Source organism: Pseudonaja textilis, chromosome 18 (assembly GCF_049901715.1).
Source record: "Pseudonaja textilis isolate UNSWEBS1 chromosome 18, rPseTex1.2, whole genome shotgun sequence".
NCBI classification, from domain to species: Eukaryota; Metazoa; Chordata; class Lepidosauria; order Squamata; family Elapidae; genus Pseudonaja; species Pseudonaja textilis.
Window position 1 is genome coordinate 6,195,495 of NC_142007.1, and position 23,644 is coordinate 6,219,138.

The 23,644-nt window shown below is 48.1% G+C and overlaps 1 protein-coding gene across 1 annotated transcript in view; it reads left to right on the plus strand.

The window, feature by feature from the left end:
* Positions 1-11,470: 11,470 nt before the first annotated feature.
* EPHA2 (EPH receptor A2) overlaps positions 11,471-23,644 on the plus strand; it is a 36,172-nt gene continuing 23,998 nt past the window's right edge. Inside the window, exon 1 of the mRNA XM_087915102.1 lies at positions 11,471-11,637. Within this exon, the coding sequence (XP_087771228.1) occupies positions 11,544-11,637 (94 nt within the window). The 5' untranslated portion in view covers positions 11,471-11,543. The remainder of the gene's footprint in view (positions 11,638-23,644) is intronic.

The window sequence follows — 23,644 nt, forward strand, 5'->3', positions numbered from 1 at the left end:
CCTTGTAGGTCATCTAGTCCAACCCTCTGCCCAAGCGGGAGACCCTGCACCTTTCCTGACAGATGGCAATCCAATCTTTTCTTGAAAGTCTCAAGTGATGGTGCTCCCACAACTTCCGAGGGCAACTTCTATTCCATGGGTTGGTTGTTCTCACTGTCAGAAAGTTTCTCCTTATTTCCAGGTTGAATCTCTCCTTGTTCAGTTTCCATCCATTATTATTCCTTGTCTGGCCTCCGGGTGCCTTGGAAAATAGCTTGACCCCTTCCTCCTCTCTGGGGCAGCCCCTCAAATATTGGAAGATGCTCTCCTGTCTCCCCTGGTCCTTCTCTTCCCTAGACTAGCCAGGCCCAGTTCCTGCAACTGGTCTTCATATGTTTTAGTCTCATCATCCTGGTTGCTCTTCTCTGCACTTTTTCTAGAGCCTCCACCTAGTCTAAACTCGGCTTTGTACATCCCTCAAAACACACCCCGTGGTTCTCGTTTACTGATCTCCAACTCTTTTTTAGAAAGAAGTGATTTTCTTTCTTTTTTTTACAAGGGGATCCGGCCACGGCCTAAAAGGGCAAGCGCGCGGCCTCCTTACGTTCTCTGGGCACGGAAAGACAAAAGCCTCTACCGAATGATGAGTTTTGACAGCGAGAAAAAGTGTCAACACAGGCGCGGTGGCTCCTTCCAGGAAGTGTGCAGGGATTATACGCTCCACCGCCTGGATAAAACCCCTTTTGTGTTTGGGATGATTCCCACTGAGTACCAGACCTATTTCTGGAATCTTCCCAGCGCCATTTAAGCTACAGCTTCCTCTCCCTCTAAAACCGACGAAGGGGAGTAGTAGAAGAAGAAGAAGAAGAAAAACAATACAACGTACTAATTAAAGGACTTAACGCAGAGGAAATGCAGTTTTATAATTTGGGGGTTTGTTACGGGTTTGTCTCGTCAGATCTTCTTTCCTCCCCATCTCTTTCCCCCACCTCTTTTTCTCCTTTTTCCCCCTTCCTCTCACCCCTCTGCCCTGGCAGGGAGGGTCCTTTCCTGGCCCGTTTCCCCACCCCCAAAAAAAGAAGAAAAGCGATTGAGAAGAAGATTAAAGATGAGGCTCTAAGACAGATGTTCAAGAGGAGCAATCGGTCCCTGGGGTGGGAAGAGAGTGGGAAGGAAGGAAGAAGTCGAAAGCGCGAAAAGGAACAAACGGTTCGGTTATTTAGCAGGGATCTTGGAGCGGGAAATCACACGGATATATGGAGTCCGTCTCGATTTCTGCAGGGGATCACACAGACGTATTAACAGGAATGAACAGAGTTGGAAGGGACCTTGGAGGTCTTCTAGTCTGACCCCCTGCTTAGGCAGGAAACCCTACACCACTTCAGACAAAAGGGTTAGCCAATCTCTTCTTTAAAATTTTCCAGCGTTGGGGCATTTACAACTTCTGGTGGGAAGCTGTTTCACTTGTTCTCATTGTTCAATTTCACTGTCATGAAATTCCTCCTTGGTTTTAGATTGCTTCTCTCCAAGATTAGTTCCCACCCGTTGCTTCTTGTCCTGTGCTCGGGTGCTTTGGAGAATAACTTTGGATCAGAGCTAGGAGGGCCAGTCCTCTGGCTTCTTCTTCAATCCTTAGAAACCTTGAAGGTTGACAGGTGTGCCTGCAGCCCTCTCGCCTTCTCAGATTAAGAGATTAACAGTGTTGGAAGGGACCTTGTAGGCCATCTAGTCCAACCCCCCCCCCCGCCTAAGCAGGAGACTCTACACCAGAGGTCTCCAAACTGGGCAACTTGTGGACTTCAACTCCCAGGATTCTCCAGCCAGTTATGCTGGGCGTTGAAGTCCACAAGCCTTCAAGTTGCCAAGTTTGGAGACATCATTCCTGACAGATCTCTTCTTCCAGGGATGAAGCTCCCACAACTTCCAGGGGCAGCTTCTGTTCCTTTGGTTGATTGTTCTCAACTGCAAGAACGTTTCTCCTTATTTCCATAGTTGAATCTCTCCTTGATCAGTTCCCATCCGTTATTATTATCCCTTATCTCGCCGTGGAAAATAGTTCTTTTCCAGGAGGGCTGTCGGCCTGACCTTGCAGCCTCTGTCAATCCTGCCCTCTTCATTTGACAAGCACAGCTCCTTCCTTGCAAGCCAGGAAAGCGAGCAGAATTTCCTATCTTTATGTTCTTCAGATTAAAAAAAAAGGGGGGGGCTTCCCTTTTGAGTTCCCTGCTAAACTTCCTGTGGAGGTGGGCATTATGGAAAGGAAACAGAGGGAAAAGTTAGGTAAGTAAGTGTGAAGGGCTTTGGATTTGAAGTGCAAAGTGTATCCGTGATTCGGGAAACGAGATAAAGCCAGGTGAAAAGCGGCAGTTCGCCGCAGCTTAGAGACAACATGGCAAAACCCAGCAGGCAGATCACATCTGGCATGCAGGATAGCCAAGGCTGCAAAGAATGTGCTAGAAATACGCTGGCCCGGAAGGCAAAGCGGATGAGATGGACAGCCCTGACAAAGCCATGCGCTCCCTTCCCCCCTGCAGGATTAAAGTCGGGAAGTGGACGTTAAATTAAAAAAAGAAGCAAAAAAAAAGTATAGTCAAATGATTTTTCTTAACAACGATATGAAGAAATATAAGTTAGGCTTGAAAATAAGAGCTATTATGTAACGTAATCGTAATTGAGACTATGAAATGGATGCACAAAACGGATGAACCAACCGACACACTGTTTGTATATAAGTATGGAAGAGAGATGATGCTTTCATGTTTTGTCTGTTTTTGTTTGTTTGTTAAAAAAACCAATAAAATTGTTTTCAAAAAAAAAGAAGAAGCAAAAATGAAACTATCCCTCCACAAAATGCAAGTGCCTTGGAGAAAGGAAGGATCGGAAGGGCTAGATGGATTCGTGAAGGCACCGAATACACAGGTGAACGACAATGGTAGTGGGGAATCGGGATTTCTGCGATGCAATCGATAAAAATGTGACTTCACACAATCCCATCACTTAGCCAGAGAAATTCCTGCCATTCCCTGACGGCTTCCAACAACGAAGTCGGCACGAGGCTGCAAGTCCCGGGGGACTGGCAAGCAAACCGGCCAGCAGGTGAATGGCGGCTGCTGCCACCGCCGCCACCAGGTGCGTGTGAGGGGCCGGTGCGGTGTGGCATGGGGTGAGCACAGCAGGGCTTTTGCAGTGGTTGCTGCAGGGAGCATCACAGAATAGGGAGGCCTGGCGTTGAGTGGGAAGAAGCTCGGGCGTGACCGCTACACCTTTCCAACTATACCTTCCGTTTTGGCGAAGGTATTTTGCAGAAGATGGTGCTAGAAGTGAAGGTACTGGGGCAGAAAGAGAGAATTGGGCATCAGTTGAGGCTCAAAATACCTTTAAATTATCAAGCCTTATGGCCATGAGGAAGAACCTATGGCACGCATGCCACAGGTGGCACCCAGAGCCATTTGTGCGGGCGCGTGAGCATCAGCAAACTTACCTGCACTGCATATGTGCATGCTTCCTGGCTGATTTTCAGGCCGTTTGAGGCTGTTTTCGCTCTCTCGGAGGCTCAGGGGAACTGCCGAAATGGAAATGCTGAAACGGGCCTGTTTTCGGCCTCCCGAGGCTGCAGAGGCTTCCCCCGAGCCTCAGGGAAGGCGAAAACGGCCTCAGACGGGCCAGAAATCAGCTGGGAGGCACGCGCACGCACAGGTAAGGGGGCAGGGCGGGGGTGTTGCGTACACATGCACCAGGAGGCAGAGCGCATTGCATTGTGGGTGCCGGCACACCACAACAAAAAGGTCCGCCATCTCTGCCTTATGGGATTCCTCTAGGGAGGGAGCCGTGTAAGAATACAGCAGGGGGCAGCCACTGATGACTGACGCAGAGGAACCCAAAAGGACCCCTGGCAGATCTTTCGGGAGGAAGCGGCAGGCCGAAGGAGGAAGCCGAAACAGAAAGGGATTAAGGACTATTGGCGGGCTGAGCCAAGGGCACCGCTTGGCGCCCCAGGGAAGCCTCGTTCCCGAAGCCGAATTGGTCTGCATTCTGATAAGGAAGCTTTGCGCTGCCGTGCACTTGGGGATGGCCCACGCTGAAGCCAGGGGCACAGCACTGCGGTCGAGCGAAGTTCCTGAACTCAGATTCACACTCTGCAAGTCGTCGCTTGTTAGGATTAACCTGTTTTGGGGCCTTCGAATGAGGAAACTATTTTAAATTTTTTTGCATACCGGGCCTGAGTGGTTCATATCCATCACAGAGGCAACAAAAAATGACAAAATTCATTTGGGGTGACAGAAAAGCCCAACCTGGCTGCGTAGGGAAAGAACTAAAAACCTTCTGGCTTACCTGCATAACTTTCCCAGAATTGTCCCGTTTCCCCACCACCCCCAGCCAGGATCTACATAAATATATAATTTTGTGATACAGTTATCAAATCCCTCAGTTTTAACAGACTCTGGTCTTCCAAACAAAATCGACAAAGCCACTTAGAGCAGGCGTCGGCAATCTCAGTGAACCATTTGGACCCGTTTCCCACAAAAAACAAAACATTGGGAGCCACAAAAACTCTCCTCACACCTGATTATTTCCTGAGCGGCCACAAAACTACACTATGCAGTTGAATTAAACGTTCTGTTTTCTTCTGAAACTTTTATTTTCTTGGATTCATCCTTGGTTGGCCTTACCGGGGGTTGTAAAGCTCAATAAATCGCATGCTGGCGGGTGTCGCACATTGGGCGGTTGTGATATTTTGAGTGACAAGGAGCCTCAGCAGATAGATGAAAGAGCCACATGCGGCTCCAGAGCTGCGGGCTGCTGACCCCTGAGCAGATTGGGTTCCTGGCCTCTAAGAGAAGCAGTCACGCTGTTCTAATGTTCGGGAATATATAAAAACTTATTTAAAGCAGAGTTTTTATACCCTCTGTTTCATACCCAGCGGGACACAGTGCCTGCTGAAGCTTCTTGAAGGGAAGGGCAACCAAAGTCATACTAGCATGGAACTGGCCCTATCAGCCATGGGCCACCATCTCCACTGGCCCATCTCAGACAGAGGTAGCCTGGCTCGTTTCGGATTTTGGAGCATTTAAAATAATTCATCACAAAATTACACGGCAATTTCCTGAAGTCAGCTGGAAAGGGAGGGTCTTGCCCTTGTGTAGGACGAGGCTGGCTCCATTGCTCAATACTTCCTTCTTCAACTTAGAAAAACATTCAGCGGCTCATCGGGTGATCTTCCGCCCTATCTTTGCATCCTAAAGAGGGAACCAACTGATCACCTGCGGCAACCTTGAGCCTGTAATGCCTCCTGACTGATGGGATGGCCTAAACATGGTTTGCTGCTTTAGATGTTAAGAGAAAAGCTCTCGGTGGAGGATAAAATGGTCCTTCCAGATAATAGAACAGAATAGAACAGAACAGAATAGAATAGAGATAGGATAGGATAGAGGATAGGATGGAATAGAGGATAGGATAGGATAAGGATAGGGTAGAATAGAGGATAGGATAGGATAGAGGATAGGATGGAATAGAGGATAGGATAGAATAGACGATGGGATATGATGGAAGATAGGATAGGATAGGGTAAAGAATAGGGTAGAGAATAGGGTAGGATAGAGGATAGGGTAAGATAGGTAGATTAGGAGGATAGGATGGGATAGAATAGAAGATAGGATAGGAGAGAGAATAGGGTAGAGTAGGGTAAGATAGGGTAGAGTGGAGGATAGGATAGGATAGAATAGAATTGAATATAGGATAGCATAGGATAGAAGATAGGATAGGATAGAGGATGGGGTAGAATAGAGGATAGGATAGAATAGAAGATAGGATATGATAGAGGATAGGATAGAGAATAGGGTAGAGTAGAGGATAGGGTAGGATAGGTAGAGTAGAGGATAGGATGGGATAGAATAGAAGATAGGATAGGATAGAGAATAGGGTAGGGTAGGGTAAGATAGGGTAGAGTGGAGGATAGGATAGGATAGAATAGAATTGAATATAGGATAGCATAGGATAGAAGATAGGATAGGATAGAGGATGGGGTAGAATAGAGGATAGGATAGAATAGAAGATAGGATAGGATAGAGGATAGGATAGAGAATAGGGTAGAGTAGAGGATAGGGTAGGATAGGTAGAGTAGAGGATAGGATGGGATAGAATAGAAGATAGGATAGGATAGAGAATAGGGTAGGGTAGGGTAAGGTAGGGTAGAGTGGAGTAGAGTAGAGGATAGGATAGAATAGAATTGAATATAGGATAGCATAGGATAGGATAGAAGATAGGATAGGATAGGATAGAACAGAGGAGAATAACAACTTTATTGTCACTTTGAATGTTCACTAATCGGCATACATTAAAATGACATTTCATTGCATGCAGCTCTCAAAGGGTCACCGCCGCCTCCAATATACACGACAAAATAAATAAATAAATAAATACAAAATTATATAGAGGCCCCCATATATTATTATATGACACAAGAGAAACAACACAAGTCTAATTTAGAGATGTATACGTGGACGTGGCGAGAAAAACGAACCTTGAGGGTTTTTAACCAGACGGGATGGCCCATCTGTCACAAAGCCGTGACAGAATCTGGTGGTCCTCCTTAAGGTTCCCTTTTTCAGCCATGCCCACATTTACCCTAAAGAAACTGGCGGTTGGTATGTCTGGATGTGAACCCCAGGCCATCCCTCTGATCCTAAGGAAGAAGAGATTGGACTGCCCTTGGTCAGAAACGGTGTAGGGTCTCCTTCCAACTCTGTTATCTAATCTAATCTAATCTAATCTAATCTAATCTAATCTAATCTAATCCAAAGAAGTCGCTGTATATGTGAGAAGGATGCTTGCTCTTCTTCCAATGCCAGCGAGACTGACGTCCCCTTGGGGCAGAGGCATTTTTTTCTCGTGGCATTTTACTGGTTTCCAACTTCTAACGCCTGCTCTTTTGGCCAGGCGAGACTCATCTAAATGGCACCCTGGCTGACTCCAACTCATCATCCTGGCAGAGCCGAGGCTGGGAAGGCGAGAGCCGGAGAGTAGCGTGACTCAGCTCTCTGCCATCCCTGATGAGGCTGAATCTTACCTTCAAGCAGAAACATGCTTCGGTTCCTTCTAGGGAAAAGGATTTCATAACATCAGCGGGTAGAACAGGCGGCGTTGCCCAACAGCGTGCATCACCGCCCAGATATAATCTACACGGCCTTGAAATTCTCTCACAAGCCATCCATTGGGTGGAAAAATCAGAGGCATCAGAGCAGAGGTGGGATTCAAATTTATTTACTACCGGTTCTGTTGGGCGTGGCTTGGTGGGCGTGGCAGGGGAAGGATATACTGCAAAAACCCCATTCCCTCCCCACCCCACTCACCTGCTTTCCAGCTCCCTTCTCCTGGGCAGGGCAACCCAAGAAGACCCAGCTGATCCGCTGGGACTCAATGGAAGGCAGAGAAGAGATATGGGATTTGCGGGGCCAGTCAGAGGTGGGATTGGCCGGTTCTCTGAACGACTCAAAATTCCCACTACCGGTTTTCCAGAACTGGTCAGAACTGGCTGAAGACCCACCTCTGGGGCAGAATGCCAGGAATTGGAGCCTGGGGGGTCCCGTCCCCTTTATGGCCCTCTCTGGGCTCCTTCACCCAAACCCTCAGGGTTCAGCCTTACCAGGGATCTGTCCACTTCTGCTTGGCCACAACGCCTCTGGTGGGACACCCGCAGACTCTCTTTTCTTTCCTCCATGTCATGCCAAATAATATTTGTACAAGGCTCACCCAAGCAGGTGGGCCTTCCATACCTCTCAGCTCAGCGCGACGAAGCTGAAAAACATGCAAACGGAGAATCCCATCAATCCTTCAGCGCGGCGGGGAAGTGGGGCAGAACGACTGCACACCAAGAGTCGAGTCCGTGGACATTTAACACGTGGACAACTTTAAAAAGGCAAACGGAAATGGCTGGACAGGTTATTAATGTTGTAAGATTAGAGAATGATCATCAATGTAATGAATACTGTGAATTTGGATTGTAATAGCACGGAGGCATCTGTACCCACAATGGAAGATGATATGTTCAAGTTAAAAAAAAACTTATTAGAAATTGCTGGATAGGCTGGGGATTGACATTTAACCGTAAACTTTTAAAGAGACCAAATATGAAATCAATGGGGGAGAAATTATATATTCAGAAGGGTTTTTAAACGAAACCCGATGGGAACCGAAAAAAATAGGACTGGGATAGAGAAGGGCCTTTCCCACCAGGGGTATGATTGCAAGTGCTGAAGCAGGATGGATATAATTTTATGTCTCTTAAATACATCAAATTATTTATATAGATAATCGCATGTGTAGTCTGCTAGCTCTTTAAAATGGTGTTGTGTAACGTTAAGTGCATTTGTATCGCGATAGCTTTCTGCTAAGAGAAAAACAGTGGGAGTAGAATATAATGCAAATTTTTAAACACTTGGAAAAAACACCTTCACTCCCCCCTTTTTTTGCAATACCACACTCCAAAAATATGGTGATGCATCAGGAAAGACCATGAATGAAAAAGATTCTCCACATCACAGATGGAATGGTGGAATTTACTGGCGTGACAATTGGCCGGGGCTACCAGGTCGATACGATTACCACTGCGATTAAGATTTTATTGCAACACTGTGTAGATAAGCAAAAATGTGTGTTTCCAATACTTTCTACCTACCTCTTAAAACAACTATCCTAAGGATTTCAAATCCTGGAAGGAAGAGATGACTGGATCTAATTAGGCTATCGTAATAAATTCAGAACTTCTATCTTCAGAGGCAACCTCTACCATTGCATACTCCGGATTGAGACCAAATATTGGGAGGTGGGAAAGAGTTTTTACTGCTGGCAGGTGAGTTTTGTTGCTTTTGTAAGGAGAGTAATTGACAAGCTAAATGAATCCACCCTCATGAGACATAACTTCCAGCACTCTTAATTTCTTATAGTGGTCCATAGGTGGCCTCTCTGGAGCCAAACTCGGACTTTTAGCTTTTTCAAGGTGGAAAATTCCCAGGGAAAGCACTCAGGAGAGAGAAATATATCTTGTGCAGACCTGACCTGAGGTGGGCAGGTGCATTTTCTTCCTGCAGCTTTTTCATACAGCCCACCCCAGTTAAAAAAAAAAAAGAGAAAAGTTGCATTAGTCAGTTGCTGGAGTGCCACAAAAGCCTTGAAAATTCTTTCCATACCACCCTCCAGCCAAATACTTACTGGAAGGTTCTGCATTACGTCCCTTAAGAGGAACATAATTTTTAAGAAGTGAATAGCAAGAGATTACAGGTGTCATTTGTGTACTTGTGAGCATAAATGTGCGACGAGAAACTCCTCTGTGGGTGAATGAAATGCACTGTATTTCCCTAAGTGACATAAATATTCCATTTTCTTTTATTACTAGCTCGATCCCCGTGCTTCGCTCCGAAACTCTGTGGTCGGGCTTAGTTTTTGGGGAGGAAAATAAGGGGAAAAATTCATGGCCTCTAAAGCATGACATTGCCTGTGCTTTGCCTTCCATCATGGAACAGACCAACAGCTTAATACTGACATATCATCCAATGTCTTTGCGAACCCAAATCAGAAAGAAAATGGACAAAGCAGCGTGTCTTGTTTTGAGCAACGGTACTTTGGGCAAGCAGGAAGAATCAGTCTCTTGTCATGAAAGCAAATCCAGTGACTACTTGTGAAATGCAAACACACAGACCCACACACACACCAGGGCTGCGTGGAACGTTCTCCATCAAACTCTTAAAAGCGAAGAATACACTTCCAATGTCTCTTCCAATTCTTGTTATTCTATTTTATTCTAAATAAAGATAAGAAATTCCCTATGGATCTGACTAGCAAGAGATTTTTGGGGAGGGGGCGAGAAAGTACTTGGAGGATAGATGGGATTTAGGAGGCGGGGGGAAGATGGCGTCCTTGGCTTTGGGAGACCTTTTGGGAAGGGCTTTTTCGATTGCTCTCAGCCTCTTTGGGGGGCACTGCCATGTCAGGATCAGCAGGGTCTTGTAAGCCAATTTCTGCAAAGACGTCAAAAGGGGAGAAGGCAGCTCAGCCTGCTCTAAGCAGGACATTGTTACGGACTAGGCATTTCCAGTATGAGAGGGGAGCTAATGGTGGGTCTTTCATTTATACTCCTTTTCGGAGTGGGAAAGGAAAGGAGGAGGGGAGAGGAGAGGAGGGGAGGGAAGGAGGAAGAGACAATGGAAGGGAAGGGAAGGAGGAAGAGGGAAGGGGAGGTAGGGGAGGGAAGGGAAGGAGGAAGAGGGAAGAGAAAGGAAAGGAAGGGGAAGGGAAGGTAGGGGGAAGAGGGATGGAAAGGCGGAAGAGGGAAAGTGAAGGGAAGGAGGGCAGGGAAAAAAGGAAAGGAGGAGGAAAGGAAGGGAAAGGGAAAGGAAGGAAAGGAGGAAGAGGGAAGGGGAGGTTGGGGAAGGGGGAGGGAAGGGGAGAAGGAGGAAGGGGGAAGGGGAGGTAGGGGGAAGGGAAGGGAAGGAGGAATAGGGAAGGGAAGGAGGAGGAAGGAAAGGAGGACGAGGGAAGGGGAGGTTGGGGAAGGGGGAGGGAAGGGAAGGAGGAAGAGGGAAGGGGAGGTTGGGGAAGGGGAGGGGAAGGGAAGGAGGAAGGGGAGGTAGGGGAAGGGAAGGGAAGGAGGAATAGGGAAGGGAAAGAGGAAGGAAAGGAGGAAGAGGGAAGGGGAGGGAAGGGAAGGAGGAAGAGGGAAGGGGAGGTTGGGGAAGGGGAGGGAAGGGAAGGAGGAACGGGGAAGGGGAGGTAGGGGAAGGGAAGGAGGAAAAGGGAAGGGAAAGAGGAAGGAAAGGAGGAAGAGGGAAGGGAGGTTGGGGGAAGGGGAGGAAGGGAAGGAGGAAGGGGAGGTAGGGGGAAGGGAAGGAAGGAGGAGGAAGAGGGAAGGGAAAGAGGAAGGAAAGGAGGAAGAGGGAATGGGGAAGAGGAGGTAGGAGAAGGGGAAGGGGAGGAAGAGGGAAGGGGAAGAGGGAAGGGAGGTAGGGGAAGAGAAGGGAAGGAGGAAGAGGGAAGGGAAAGGAAAGGAGGGGAGGAGAAGGGAGGGGAGAGGAAAGGGCTCCCTGCAGATTTTACTCCACTCGTTATTCCGACTAAAGGGAATTCCGAGTCCATTCAATATAAATCCCCGTTTTCCGGCCTGGGGCTCGGCGGCGTTTTGACCCGCTGGAAGGAAGGAGCGCCCGGCACCCCCGCCCCCAAATCCTGGCTAGCCAAGGATGCCAACCGCCCCCTTTTCCCCGGCTCTCTGCCCCCCCCCCCCCCCGGAATGCCAGCCTTGCCCCCCCGCTTCCCTCGGGGAGATCTCCCCCCCCCCCGCGGGGGCTCCCTGGGAGCGGGGCGGGGCGGTCTGCCCGGCCTCCGGAGAGGCGTGGCCCCGGTGACGTCAGCCCAGGCATGAATGAACAGGGCGAGAACTTTCCCACCAGCCTCCCATTGAGCTTCCCGTCCCGGGGCTGCGGCCGGAGTCAGGAGGCGGCGGCGAAGAAGAGGCGACTCGCTCCGGAGACCGGCGAAGGGCAGCGGCGGTGGGGACGGGACTCGGCGACAGCATGGGCGGCCTGCCGGGGCTCCGCGGGACCTTCCTGGTGTCCGCCGCCTTGCTCCTCCTGCTCCAGACCCTCCGGAGCTCCCAGAGCCAGGAAGGTAAGGAAGCGGCGCGGGGCGGCTTCGGACGCCTCCGATGGGAGGGTGGCAACGGGCGGCGGTCCCTGATCTCGCTCCGTCCGATTTCCCGTTCTGGCTAAGCCGCGTTGGGCGTTGGGGCAGGAAGGGAGATTGAGATCGGCCCCGCTGAGGCTGAGGCTGAGGCTGAAGTTAGTTTCCCTCTCTCTCTCGATCACACACGCACACACACACACACACAAATTCTCTCACACACACCTTGACCCCCCTCCAGGCCTCGGGAGCTGAGGCTAAAGTTCGTTCTCCCCCCCCCCACTTTCACACACACACACACACACCACTCTCTCCCACCCATTCACACACACACTTTGACACCCCCACCCCCCCGCCTGAGGCTAAAGTTCATTCTCCCCCCTCCCTCCCCATTTTCACACACACCACTCTCTCCCACCCATTCACACACACACCTTGACACACACACACACCCTGGAACTGAGACTGAGTTCGTTCTCCCCTCCCTCCCCTTCACACACACACACACACACCACTCTCAACCATTCACACATACCTAGACCCCCTCTCAGCCTCTGGAACTGAGGCTGAAGTTCTCTCTCTCTCTGTCACACACACACACACACACACACACACACACACACACACAATTCTCACACACACACCTTGACACACACACACACACACACACACCCGCCTCTGGAGCTGCAACTGAAGTTTGTCCCCCCCTTTCCTCCTCTCTCTCTCTCACACACACACACACCCACACACACTGCTGGACTGAAGTTTGTCCCCCCTCTCGCTCCCTCCTCCCTTCCTCCTCTCTCTCTCTCTCTCTCTCTCTCTCTCACACACACACACACACACACACACACACACAACCCGGCCTTTTTTTTTTTGCCAAGGCTTGGCAAAGCTTCCTCTGTTTCCTTAAGAGCAAAGCTGGGGGCCTTGGAGCAGAGAGGAAGGGAAAGGTGGGGGGGAAGAATGGCAGGCCAGATCTTCCTTGTGGGGCGGGGGTGGGGGGTGCAGGGGGTGCAGCCGGGACTGGAGGAAAAGTGGTGGGAAGCAGCCCGAGGAAACCAACCAACCCGGCCATGCGGCCTTGGCGTCTGGTGTCACTTTGTGCTCTTTGAAGACAGGCGCAGTGCCGGCGGCTGGCCAAGGTGGGAAGGCGCCAGACACACCCTGAAATGACTGCTTTGCTTTAGTTCCGATAGGTGTGTCTCTGGGGGGGGGGGGGGGGGGGAGAGGCGGTGGCCCAGGGATGCAGGACTGCATATTGTACTTTTTGCCCACAGACCGAAATGCAACTGGAGAATAAGGACTGGGGCAAAACAGTCAGGGGCATTTAGAAAAAGTCTTGGAAGAAAAGGGAGATTGACAGGCCCTGGGCGGACCCCCCTCAGATTCGGGGAGCGGGGAATCTAGGCTGGTGGAAAGTGCCTCTCCTCATCCTGTGTTTGGGGGGTGTGTGTCTTGGATTGGAGGCAGGCCCTTCTCAAAAAGAGTGTTTGCTCTTTTATGTAGGGTTTGAGGGTCCTGTGAAGGTTGCGCGTTAAGCAGCTCTTCAGTGCTTTGAGGAATAGAGAGTTCTCTCTTAACTTTCAAGTAGAACAATCTCTAATTTTTTTTTATTTAAAAAAAGAAACCTGATGTGCACTCGGTGCAATCAAAAGATTAAATAAAATAGGAAGGATATAGTGTGTGAAATGCCAGGGCTTGAGGCCTGGTGTTTTGGAGAGGCGACTTGTTCCAGGATGTTGGAAAACAAGAGAATGGGTCCCCAAACTTGGCAACTTTAAGACTTGGGGACTTCCAGCTAGAAATACAGTAAAGGAACAGTATATTTAATGATACATATAATAACAGCTGCAAGATCGGCGTATGCCCAAAACTGGAAGAATGAAGATTCTTCCCTACAGAAAGTGAAACAATAAATATTAGTCTGTGCAAAGATGGACAGTCTAACTTTAGAGATCAAAGATAAGGGTGGGACGGAGTATTATATATCCTGGAATAAAATGTACGAATGGCTAGCAGAGTCAAGGAAAAAGAAAGAAAGGGTTGATGCTTTATGGGAATGAAAATTAAAGTTTTGTAAACCAAAGAGAATGGAATATAATGGACAAATACGAGGTGATACGAATGCAGGAGTATAAAAGATGGTTGTAAATATGTATATAACTGTAGATAAATGTAAATAGAAATAATATGCAGCTAGCTCTATACTAATAACATAAAAGGAAAAGAAATTAACTGTTATGTGTATCTACACAACAGCTTGTATGGCCAAAATGATGGCCAAGAAAGTTGCACTGTGTTCAGTTGTTTTAATGTTTATTCAATAAAATTTAATAATAAAAATAATTGACGAGAAACAACTTGAAAAAAATCACCAGATATCAAGACTTGAGAATCGAACTGCAGTGACTCCGGCATAAACCAGTGCAGGTGGTTCCAGTGGTACTGGGCACACTGGGTGCTGTGCCTAAGGACCTAGGCAAGCACTTAAAAACAACTGGCACTGACCAAATCACTCTTGGTCAGCTGCAGAAGGCCACCTTACTGGGATCTGCTCGCATAATCCGCCGATACATCACGCAGTGGCTAAAAGCTTGGGAAGTGTTCGACTAGTGATTTGTGATACGAAACCCAGCCTAGTCCTCTCGTTTGCTGTGTGCACTGTTGGTTTTTGTGAATAATTAATAATAATAGTCCACAAGTCTTAAAGTTGCCAAGTTTGGAGGCCTCTGGGCTAGAGGGAGAGTTGGGAGGGGGGAGTTTGTATGCAAACCCATAAATGCGATATTGAATGGGCCGTGTCTGAAGATTTCTGGGAAATGATGCGCCTGGGGGCTCCGAGCCAAGAAGCATCATGCAGTCCTGTTGCATCTCTGCTTTTCAGGCTGCTAGTTTGAATTGGAGGAGGAGTGGGGTTCGCGCCCAGGTGAGAAAATAACTGGATTCGGGAATCATTGCAAAGGGTGTGTGTGTGGGGAAGTGGCCCCAATTCTGCTGCCTGGGTTCATAACTGCTGAGCCCGGCGGTGGTGCTGTGGATTCAGACCAGATTGAGCAATGAAGGCCAACCGTCTGAGGAGGCGGCTGGCCAGGGAAGGGCCCTGAATCAACAGCAGGTGATCAATGGGATTAGCATATCGGAAAGGAAGTGGCTCCTTAAAATGGAAAAGAGGAAAACAAAATGATTTCGATTGAAAATACACTTCCTTTCCCTCCTCCACCCCTCTGCTTCTTGGCTCAGAGAAGCAGATCTGTTTTTCCTTCCTTAAGGGAGGGGGCAGCCTCCTGCCACCCCCCCCTTTGCCTTTCAAATGAGCAGTTCCAAAGTTGAGCCTTTCCTGTGCTTAGCAGTGATGCAGGACAGGCTCCTGGGCTGAGAGAGTCAGACCGGAAGGTTCAAGGATCCAGAGAGGTGGAGACGCAGCCAAGGTCGCTTCCCAGCTCAGCCACTTTCCACCTGGCCAGGCCTCCCTGTCTCGGGAGGAGGAGGAGGAAGAGGAGGGCAGAGGGAAACCTCGAAGCCTTCCAGGGCAGCCCTTCCGCCGTGTGGCCGGGCAAGTCTGGGCCTGTCCCTGGAAGGGTGATGCCATGTCCCGAAAGCCAACCTTGTAGCTTCTCGGCGGCTCTCCCGCCTCCAAGAAATGATCCTAACTCCATATTTCAAAGCATTCTTGGTCACGTGGAGCCATTTGGCCCGAATCTCCCGGGACAAGGGAGCGGAACAAGGCCTAGGGGCTGCCCCAAAGAAGAAATGGGGAGGAGCGGGGTTCAAGCTACCTTCCAAAGCACCTGAAGGCAGGATAAGAAGCCATGGGTGGAAACTAATCAAGGAGAGAAGCAACTTAGATCTCGGGAGGGAATTGCCTGACCGTGAGAACAATTCATCCCGCTCTAAAAACAAGCACTGGCTAAAGCAAGCCAGCAAAACTGGGACCGCCAGGCGCCCAAAGAGGGCAGCGGGAGAAGAAGTCCCTCTTGCCCTCTTCTTCCAGCCGTGGCACGGTCCCCTTTCTCCCTTCAGCCTCACCTTTGGCCAAGGGAGAGGAAAGGCTGCCACAGGAGGTGGGGACGGAGCCGCCCCCCGCCCGTCCCGGCTTCCTTGAAGCCTCTGGGGTGACAACCTGGCCGAAGAGAGAGGCTGCGGCCTTGAGAGAGAGAGCTGAGCTTGCCCAAGGAGAAATTCCACCCCCCACCACCACACACACACCCTCCATGCCGACCCACAAGGCAGGGAAACCTCTTCCAAACCACAACCCTGAAGGGCCGTGCTGGGCTTGCAAGAAAAGGCAGGAATGGAGTTAATGAAGAGGCAGGAGAGCCCTCTGGCCTCTAATTATGGTGGCGGGCTGGATCCGGGGGGGTGTGTGCACGGGTGGAGGGAGACGGGAGAGAGATCTGTCCAGTAAGCGGTTCCCCTCCTGCCCTGCTTTGCAGCCTGGCTCTCCTCAAGACTCCGGTGTGGCAATTCCAGAACAGGCCCTCCTGCGCTGGCTTCTCCCAAAACCGCATCATCTTCCAACCCAGATGAGGGCGGTACCCGGGGGGGAAAAAAAAAAGAAAAAAATCTGCTCTTCACCATTTCCCTCGTCCTAAACGGCCTCTCCGCCAAACCTCCCCGTGCTGATCTGCAATAATATTAAGCCTTGTGGTGGATTCTTCTTCGTCTTCTCGCCCCCCTCAATTTGCCTAAATTGAATTGGTTTCAAATCTCCAAAAAGGATGACATTTGCGACTGTCTGTGCCCTGATCCGGAGGAACTGTCCCGGTGGGGGGGGTGTCTGAAGTGCACCGTATAAATTTGGTGTGTGTGTGCCTTAATTACGCAGCTTCATACAAGGATGGATTCCGAATTGCAGCCTGCAGCTTTCTCCTTGCTTTTCTCTGCCTTCGGACTTGTAGTAGGACAACAAATGAACGACGATGGGTTCCCCACCTATTTTATTTTTTTTTTGGGGGGGGGGAGAGGAGTGTTTCTCCTGTGGGTCACCTGAGGTACAGATTCTGCCCCCCACCCCGCCTTCTGGAAAGGGTCAAAATTGTGGTTCTTCCAGAGGGGGCCTTTGAGGATTAATGGTAAGAGATCGATGGCTTTTTTTAAACAAAAACAAACCTCTGATTTTAACCCCTTGCCTTGAGTAGCTATGTTAAATCGTTGGGGAGGTTTGTTGGGTCTCTGCAGCCTTCCTTTCTAATTATCGAAGCCACCTCCTAGACCAATTGGTTTCAGACAGTGAGATGAATTTCATAAGTAAATAAATGTTACCCCCCCTCACACACACACACACAAACACACACACTCATCCAGGATGGCAAACCCAGAGTTTAAACCTGCTCAAAAAGGGAGGTGAGGGGCGGCAGGTAAGGCCCACCAGTAGAATGGAATAAGAAGTAGAGTAGAGCAGAGTAGAGTAGAGTAGAGTAGAGGAATAGAATAGAATAGAATAGAATAGAATAGAATAGAATAGAATAGAATAGAATAGAATAGAATAGAATAGAATAGAATTCTTTATTGGCCAAATGTGATTGGACACATAATGAATTTGTCTTTGTGTAAATACTCTCAGTATACATAAAAGATACATTAAGAATCAAGAATCATAATGTACAACAATGATAGTCACAGGATAGAATTAGCAATCTAATCATACAAGGAAACAATATAAATTGTAAGAATACAAGCAATAAGGTTACAGTCATATAGTCACAAGTGGGAGGGGATGGGTGATAGGAACAATGAGAAGATTGTTAGTAATAGTAGTGCAGACTTTGTAAATAATTGGATAGAATAGAAATTAGAATAGAATAGAATAGAATAGAATTCTTTTATTGGCCAAGTGTAATTGGACACACAAGGAATTTGTCTTGGTGCAAATGCCCTCAGTGCACATAAAAGAAAAATTCGTCAAGAGTCAAGAACCATCAGCTACAACACTTAATGATAGTCCTAGGCTTATATAGTCACAGGGTATATAAATACTTTAGAATATAGTCCTAGGGTACAATAAGCAATCGAGTCATACCAGGAAACAGTCCATATAAATCGTTAGGGATACAAGCGATAAAGTTGCTGTCGTACAGTCACAAGTGGGAGGGGATGGGTGATAAAGACGGATGAGAGGGTAGAAGGCGGCTTTCTTGCCTTGGGACTTTGCGCCCCAAAACAAGTCTTTCTCACCCCTTTGCGGTTCGAATCCTGCCAATTCTGAAAACTCAGGTAATCGGGGCAAACGATTTAAAGCGTTTCCATCTCTCTTGCATGTTAGTTAGATGGCCTCTCTCTGGAGGAGAGAGGTCCCCCCCCCGCCCCCCCATGTTCAGTGTTATTCCAAATCATAAAATCTAAGAGGTTCTTTTTAAGCCAGGGCTTTCTGATTTGAGGCTTCGCTGTTGTCAGGCTCCAGTGCAATTCGCCTCTAATGTCACTGACGGGCAAATTCCTGTGGATTGCTTAGCTATGCATCCTTAGCCAGGCGTGGAATTGTGGGCTCTCAGCCCTCCTCCCCCGCCGAAACAGCTTTGCATGGGATTGAAAAACAGGCAGTTAAAAAAAAAAGGAAAAAAAAAAACCTTCTGCAACTCTGTAAGAAGAGGGTGAAGTTTAAAATTAACTCTGGAAGTTGGTGGGAAATAAAAGCCGTTCCAGATGTTGCTTACAAACACTCTGGGAGGAGACGTGATTCCTTAAGCTCTCCTCTCCTCTCCGTGATTTATGAGGGTCAGGGACTGAAACCGACATGCAGAGCTAGATTGGGTGGGGAGGGGTGCCTGGATTGGAGCCCAGGCCTGGCTGAGCCAATAGTTCACAGGGTCTCTCACTGGCTCTTTCTCGTGGGGGAGGTTACAGGGCTACCGGGAGGATGAAAAGAGAGCTAAAACCTGCATTCGACGGAAGAGAGGTTGCCCGCATGCCCATTAAACTGGGCGACCCTGCTATCAATCAGAGGATGGCTCTGTGGGGGCAACTGAGGCTGAATATTAATTCCTAAAGTGCCACAAGGTTCCATCTTAGGCCCAGGACTCTTCAACATCTTCATAAACGACTTAGAGGAGGGAATACAAGGGGAACTTAGCAAATTTGCAGATGATACTAAGCTGGCAGGAATAATAGCCAACACCCTAGAAGATTAGGCTCAAGATCCAGGTGGATCTTGACAGACTTGAAACCTGGGACCTATCTGACAAAATGCAGTTCAGTGTAGAGAAAAGTAAAGTCCTACACTTAGGCAAGAAAAAAAAAGTACACCTATAGACGGAGTGAAACTAGGCTTAATAGCAATAACTGGGAGAGGGATCTTAGCGGACAACCAGTTAAATATGAGCCAAATAGTGTGGAGCGGCAGCCCAAAAGGCTAATGCAATCCTAAGTTGTATTAATACAATCGAGATCAAGGGAGGTACTAATACCACTCTATAAAGCCTTAGTAAGACCACACCTAGAGTACTGCATCGAGTTTTGGTCACCACACTATCAAAAAGATGTTGAGACTCTAGAAAGAGTGCAGAGAAGAGCAATCAGGATGACTGGAAGCTAAAATATACGATGAACAGTTGCAGGAACCGGGCCTGGCTAGTCTAGGGAAGGGAAGGACCAGGGGAGACAGGAGAGCAGCCTTCCAAGATTTGAGGGGCTGCCACAGAGAGGAGGAAGGGGTCAGGTTATTTTCCGAAGCACCCAAAGGCCAGATAAAGAATAATAATGGATGGAAACTGAACAACCTGGAAATAAGGAGAAATTTTCCAACAATGAGACCAATCAACAGCTTGCCTTCAGAAGTTGTGGGAGCTTCATCCCTGGAAGCTTTCAAGAAGAGACTGGACTCCCATCTGTCAGAAATGGTGTAGGGTCTCTTGCTTGGGTGGCAGGTTGGACTAGATGACCTACAAGGTCCCTTCCAACTCTGTTAATCTGTAACGCCTCTTGCCTTTGGACGTTGCCTGTAATCTGGATAGACAACTGGAGCTTTTTTGGGGGGGTGGGGGGAGTGTCTGACCCACCAAAGCGGCTCTCATAGAACTTAGATGAATTTCATGCTAAATATCCACCCCCAATTTAACTGAAGTTTCTACACAGTCTTCATCCCGTCCCTCGGCTCTTCATGAACCCAAACTGGACTTCCACCCCGCCATTAATATATCCTGAATGGCTGCATGTGCCAGGGGAGCTTGGTTCTCCCCCACCCACCCCCCAATCCCAGGGAAGTGTAACCCACAAGGCAGGTGTGGAGGGTCAGGAAATTCCAGAGGCATGACTTGACGGAGCCAATGTAACATCTCTAGCAGGGCAACAGAGGTGGAAATCCAACACAACACGTGGACTGGGAGGGAAGGGTTGGCTTAGCTTTTTGGTGGGGGGAGGGGAGAGATTGCTTTAAAAAGGGGGGGGGATCCTGGCTAATATCCACCTGCTTTTTGATACGTGTAGCAGCCTTGTTCCAAGACGAGGAAGTGTCCTTTGGGCGGTCTGTGATACGGAAGGGACGTTTAATGCACGCAAAGCCTCGCCTTCTCTATACCCCTGACGATTGAGTTAGTCACCTTTTGTCTCTTGGGTGAAAGCGCAAGGATTCCGCGGTGACACATATCAGGAATTGGCAAGCCAGGATTTAAACAGCCTTTGGCTCTTCCAAGGGCCCCCTCTGCTGCCAGGAGCCCATAGAGAAGAGGGGGGAAAAAAATCATGGGGAACAGGAATACTCCACGGTTGGGATCCTTGACGGGAGGGGGAGGCCGGGGGGTGCTTCCACAGGGGCAGAGCAGCTGCTGCAAAATGTATTTCATACCTACTTCTATCTAAGACTAGCTCGATACCTGTGCTTTGCTATGAAACTATGTCATTGGGCAAGTTTTGGGGGATGAAAATAAGGGTGTGGGGGGGGGAAATTCTGCCTCTGCCTACCAGCATCCATCGGTATTCGTCTGGCTAGCATTCAGAGGCAACCTCTACCATTGCATACTCCGGATTGAGACCAAATATTGGGGGCGGGAAAGAGTTTTTACTGCTGGCAGGTGAGTTTTGTTGCTTTTGTAAGGAGAGTAATTGACAAGCTAAATGAATCCACCCTCATGAGACATAACTTCCAGCACTCTTAATTTCTTAAAACGGTCCATAGGTGGCCTCTCTGGAGCCAAACTCGGACTTTTAGCTTTTTCAAGATGGAAAATTCCCAGGGCAAAAACTCAGAAGAGAGAAATATATCTTGTGCAGACCTGACCTGAGGTGGGCAGGTGCATTTTCTTCCTGCAGCTTTTTCATACAGCCCACCCCAGTTAAAAAAAAAAAAAGTTGCACTAGTCAGTTGCTGGAGTGTCACAAAAGCCTTGAAAATTCTTTCCATACCACCCTCCAGCTAAATACTTACTGGAAGGTTCTGCATTACGTCCCTTAAGAGGAACATAATTTTTTAGAAGTGAATAGCAGGAGATTACAAGTGTCATTTGTGTACTTGTGAACATAAATGTGCGACGAGAAACTCCTCTGTGGGTGAATGAAATGCACTGTATTTCCCTAAGTGACACAAATATTCCATTTTCTTTTATTACTAGCTCGATCCCCGTGCTTCGCTCCGAAACTCTGTGGTCGGGCTTAGTTTTTGGGGAGGAAAATAAGGGGGAAAATTCTGCCTCTGCCTACCAGCATCCATCAATATTCATCTGGCTAGCGTCCTGTCAGGGGAGGGAGGGAGGGAGGGAGGGAGGAAGGAAGGAAGGAAGGAAGGAAGGAAGGAAGGAAGGAAGGAAGGAAGGAAGGAAGGAAGGAAGGAAAAAAAAGAGGAAAGAAGAGGAAGGAAAGAAAGAGGGAAAGAAAAGGAAGGAAGGAAAAAGAAAGGGAAAGAAGAGGAAGGAAGGAAGGAAAGAAAGAAAGGGAAAGAAAGAAATGAAAGGGAAGGAAGGAAGGAAAGAAAGAAAGAAAGAAAGAAAGAAAGAAAGAAAGAAAGAAAGAAAGAAAGAAAGGGAAAGAAAGAAAAGAAAGGGAAAGGAAGGAAAGAAAGAAGGGAAAGGAAAGCAAGTTAGTCTTCTGGCCAGGTCTTCTTGACTCATAGGAAACTAGAAAGGAAAGAAAGGAAACTAGAAAGGAAAGAAGGGAAAGAAAGGAAAGAAAGAAAGAAAGTCAGTCTTCTGGCCAGGTATTTTTGACTCATAGGAAACTAGAAAGGAAAGAAAGAAAGGAAAGAAAGATGGGAAAGAAAGAAAGAAAAGAAAGTCAGTCAGTCTTCTGGCCAGGTATTTTTGACTCCTAGGGAACTAGCTCTGGTCTTTTGGTTCTTGTTTTTGATTTCACACCATGAGGCTGCGATACGGATCTCAAAGGCGGCTCATCTCGTGGGGAGCCGCTTTTGTCGATCTTAAAAGCAGGCAGGGATTTCTTAAACGGTTGCACAATGGAGGGACTGAGACAAAGCTCAGAAAGATTTATTTAAACTTTAAACTGACTCCCCCCACCACCCCCCTTTTGACATTCTTGGAGGAAAACATGCACACAATCTAAACATTTAAAGCCGCGCCAGGGTTGTTTAAACAAGTATGCTTTGCACTGCGCAATGAGAAGGAGAACGCTACTATGTTGTGCACACAGGTGTGTGTGGCAGCGTACAGTGGATTCCAGACTAATGTGTGTTTTAAGCCGAAATAGATGTAGGACATTCTGAAAACTTGGATCCATAGCTGAAAATCATTCCAAATACTTCTCTTTTCTCTAAGCCCAGGTTTTTTTATTTTTATTTTTTGCCACCCCAGAGAAGGGAAAACGTGCCCCTCCCTCTTTGTCCCAACCAAGAGGATCAAATCTTATTCACCAGGCAACAAATGATTTTCTCAGGGTGCCTCACTTATTATAACCCAGACTTCCAGAGGATTCTAACCGGATGTTGTTGCTCATTTTACATCGGAATATTTTAAGAATATTTTATTCTTGGCAGGATTCCTTTTGCTGACTCTCCTCTAACTTGGTTCTGATCTGTTGGGTGGTTAGCCGCGGTGGCACAGCGGTGGTTAGAGTGCGGTACTGCAGGCTACTTCTGCTGACTGCCAGTGGACTGCAGTTTGGCAGATCGAATCTCGACAGGCTCAAGGTTGATTCGGTCTTCCATCTTTCCAAGACGGGTAAAGTGAGGACCCAAATTGTTGGGGTGGTGTTGGACTCTGTCAACCCCTTAGAGAGGGCTGTAAAGCACTATAAAGCGGCGTTATAAGTCCAAGAGCTGTTGCTATTAATTGCTCACCTTAGGACGCTACAGCCACCACCAGGAGATTAAGAGCCCCCTCCCACTTGCTCCACTGTGTTCCCAATCCTGCTTAGGTGCCCTGGGGCAGCTGCTGCTGTTGACACAATATAGGGTGTTCCAGGCGACCCCATTTCAGTTGCCCAGGTGCTCCTCGGCACCTACATTCTGCAGAGGTGAAGGTGAATTCAGTTCAGTCAAGAGGCTCCCTGTTACATAAACCCTGTGGGCACAGCCACTGACCTGATGTGGCAAGCACATGCATAGAAATAGGTAACTTAAGGAGAAGGAAGAAACTGAATACATGGGATTTGTTTTATCAATGGCTAACTAGCAGAAACAGAAGTTAGAAATGTAAAGAAGAATGACATAAGGTTCACTAACAATGGATAAGCACATACGATTATTATTTGTGATTATGATTCTTATGATTCTTATTGTTATTGCTATTTCTCAAAATTAACTTTACCCAGAACACACGCTGTTTATGTAGAAATTTTTATGTTTAATAAGTGCAATAGCAATAGAACTTAGACCTATATACCGCTTCACCGTGCTTTACAGCCCTCTCTAAGCGGGTTCTCTAAGTCAGCCTATTGCCCTCAGCAATTTTGGGTCCTTATTTTACCCACCTCGGAAGGATGGAAGGCCGAGTCAACCTTGAGCCTGGTGAGATTCGATCTGCCGAATTGCAGGCAGCTAGCAGGCAGCAGAAGTAGCCTGCAGTACTGTACTCTAACCACTGCGCCACCACGGCTGATAATAATAAAAAAA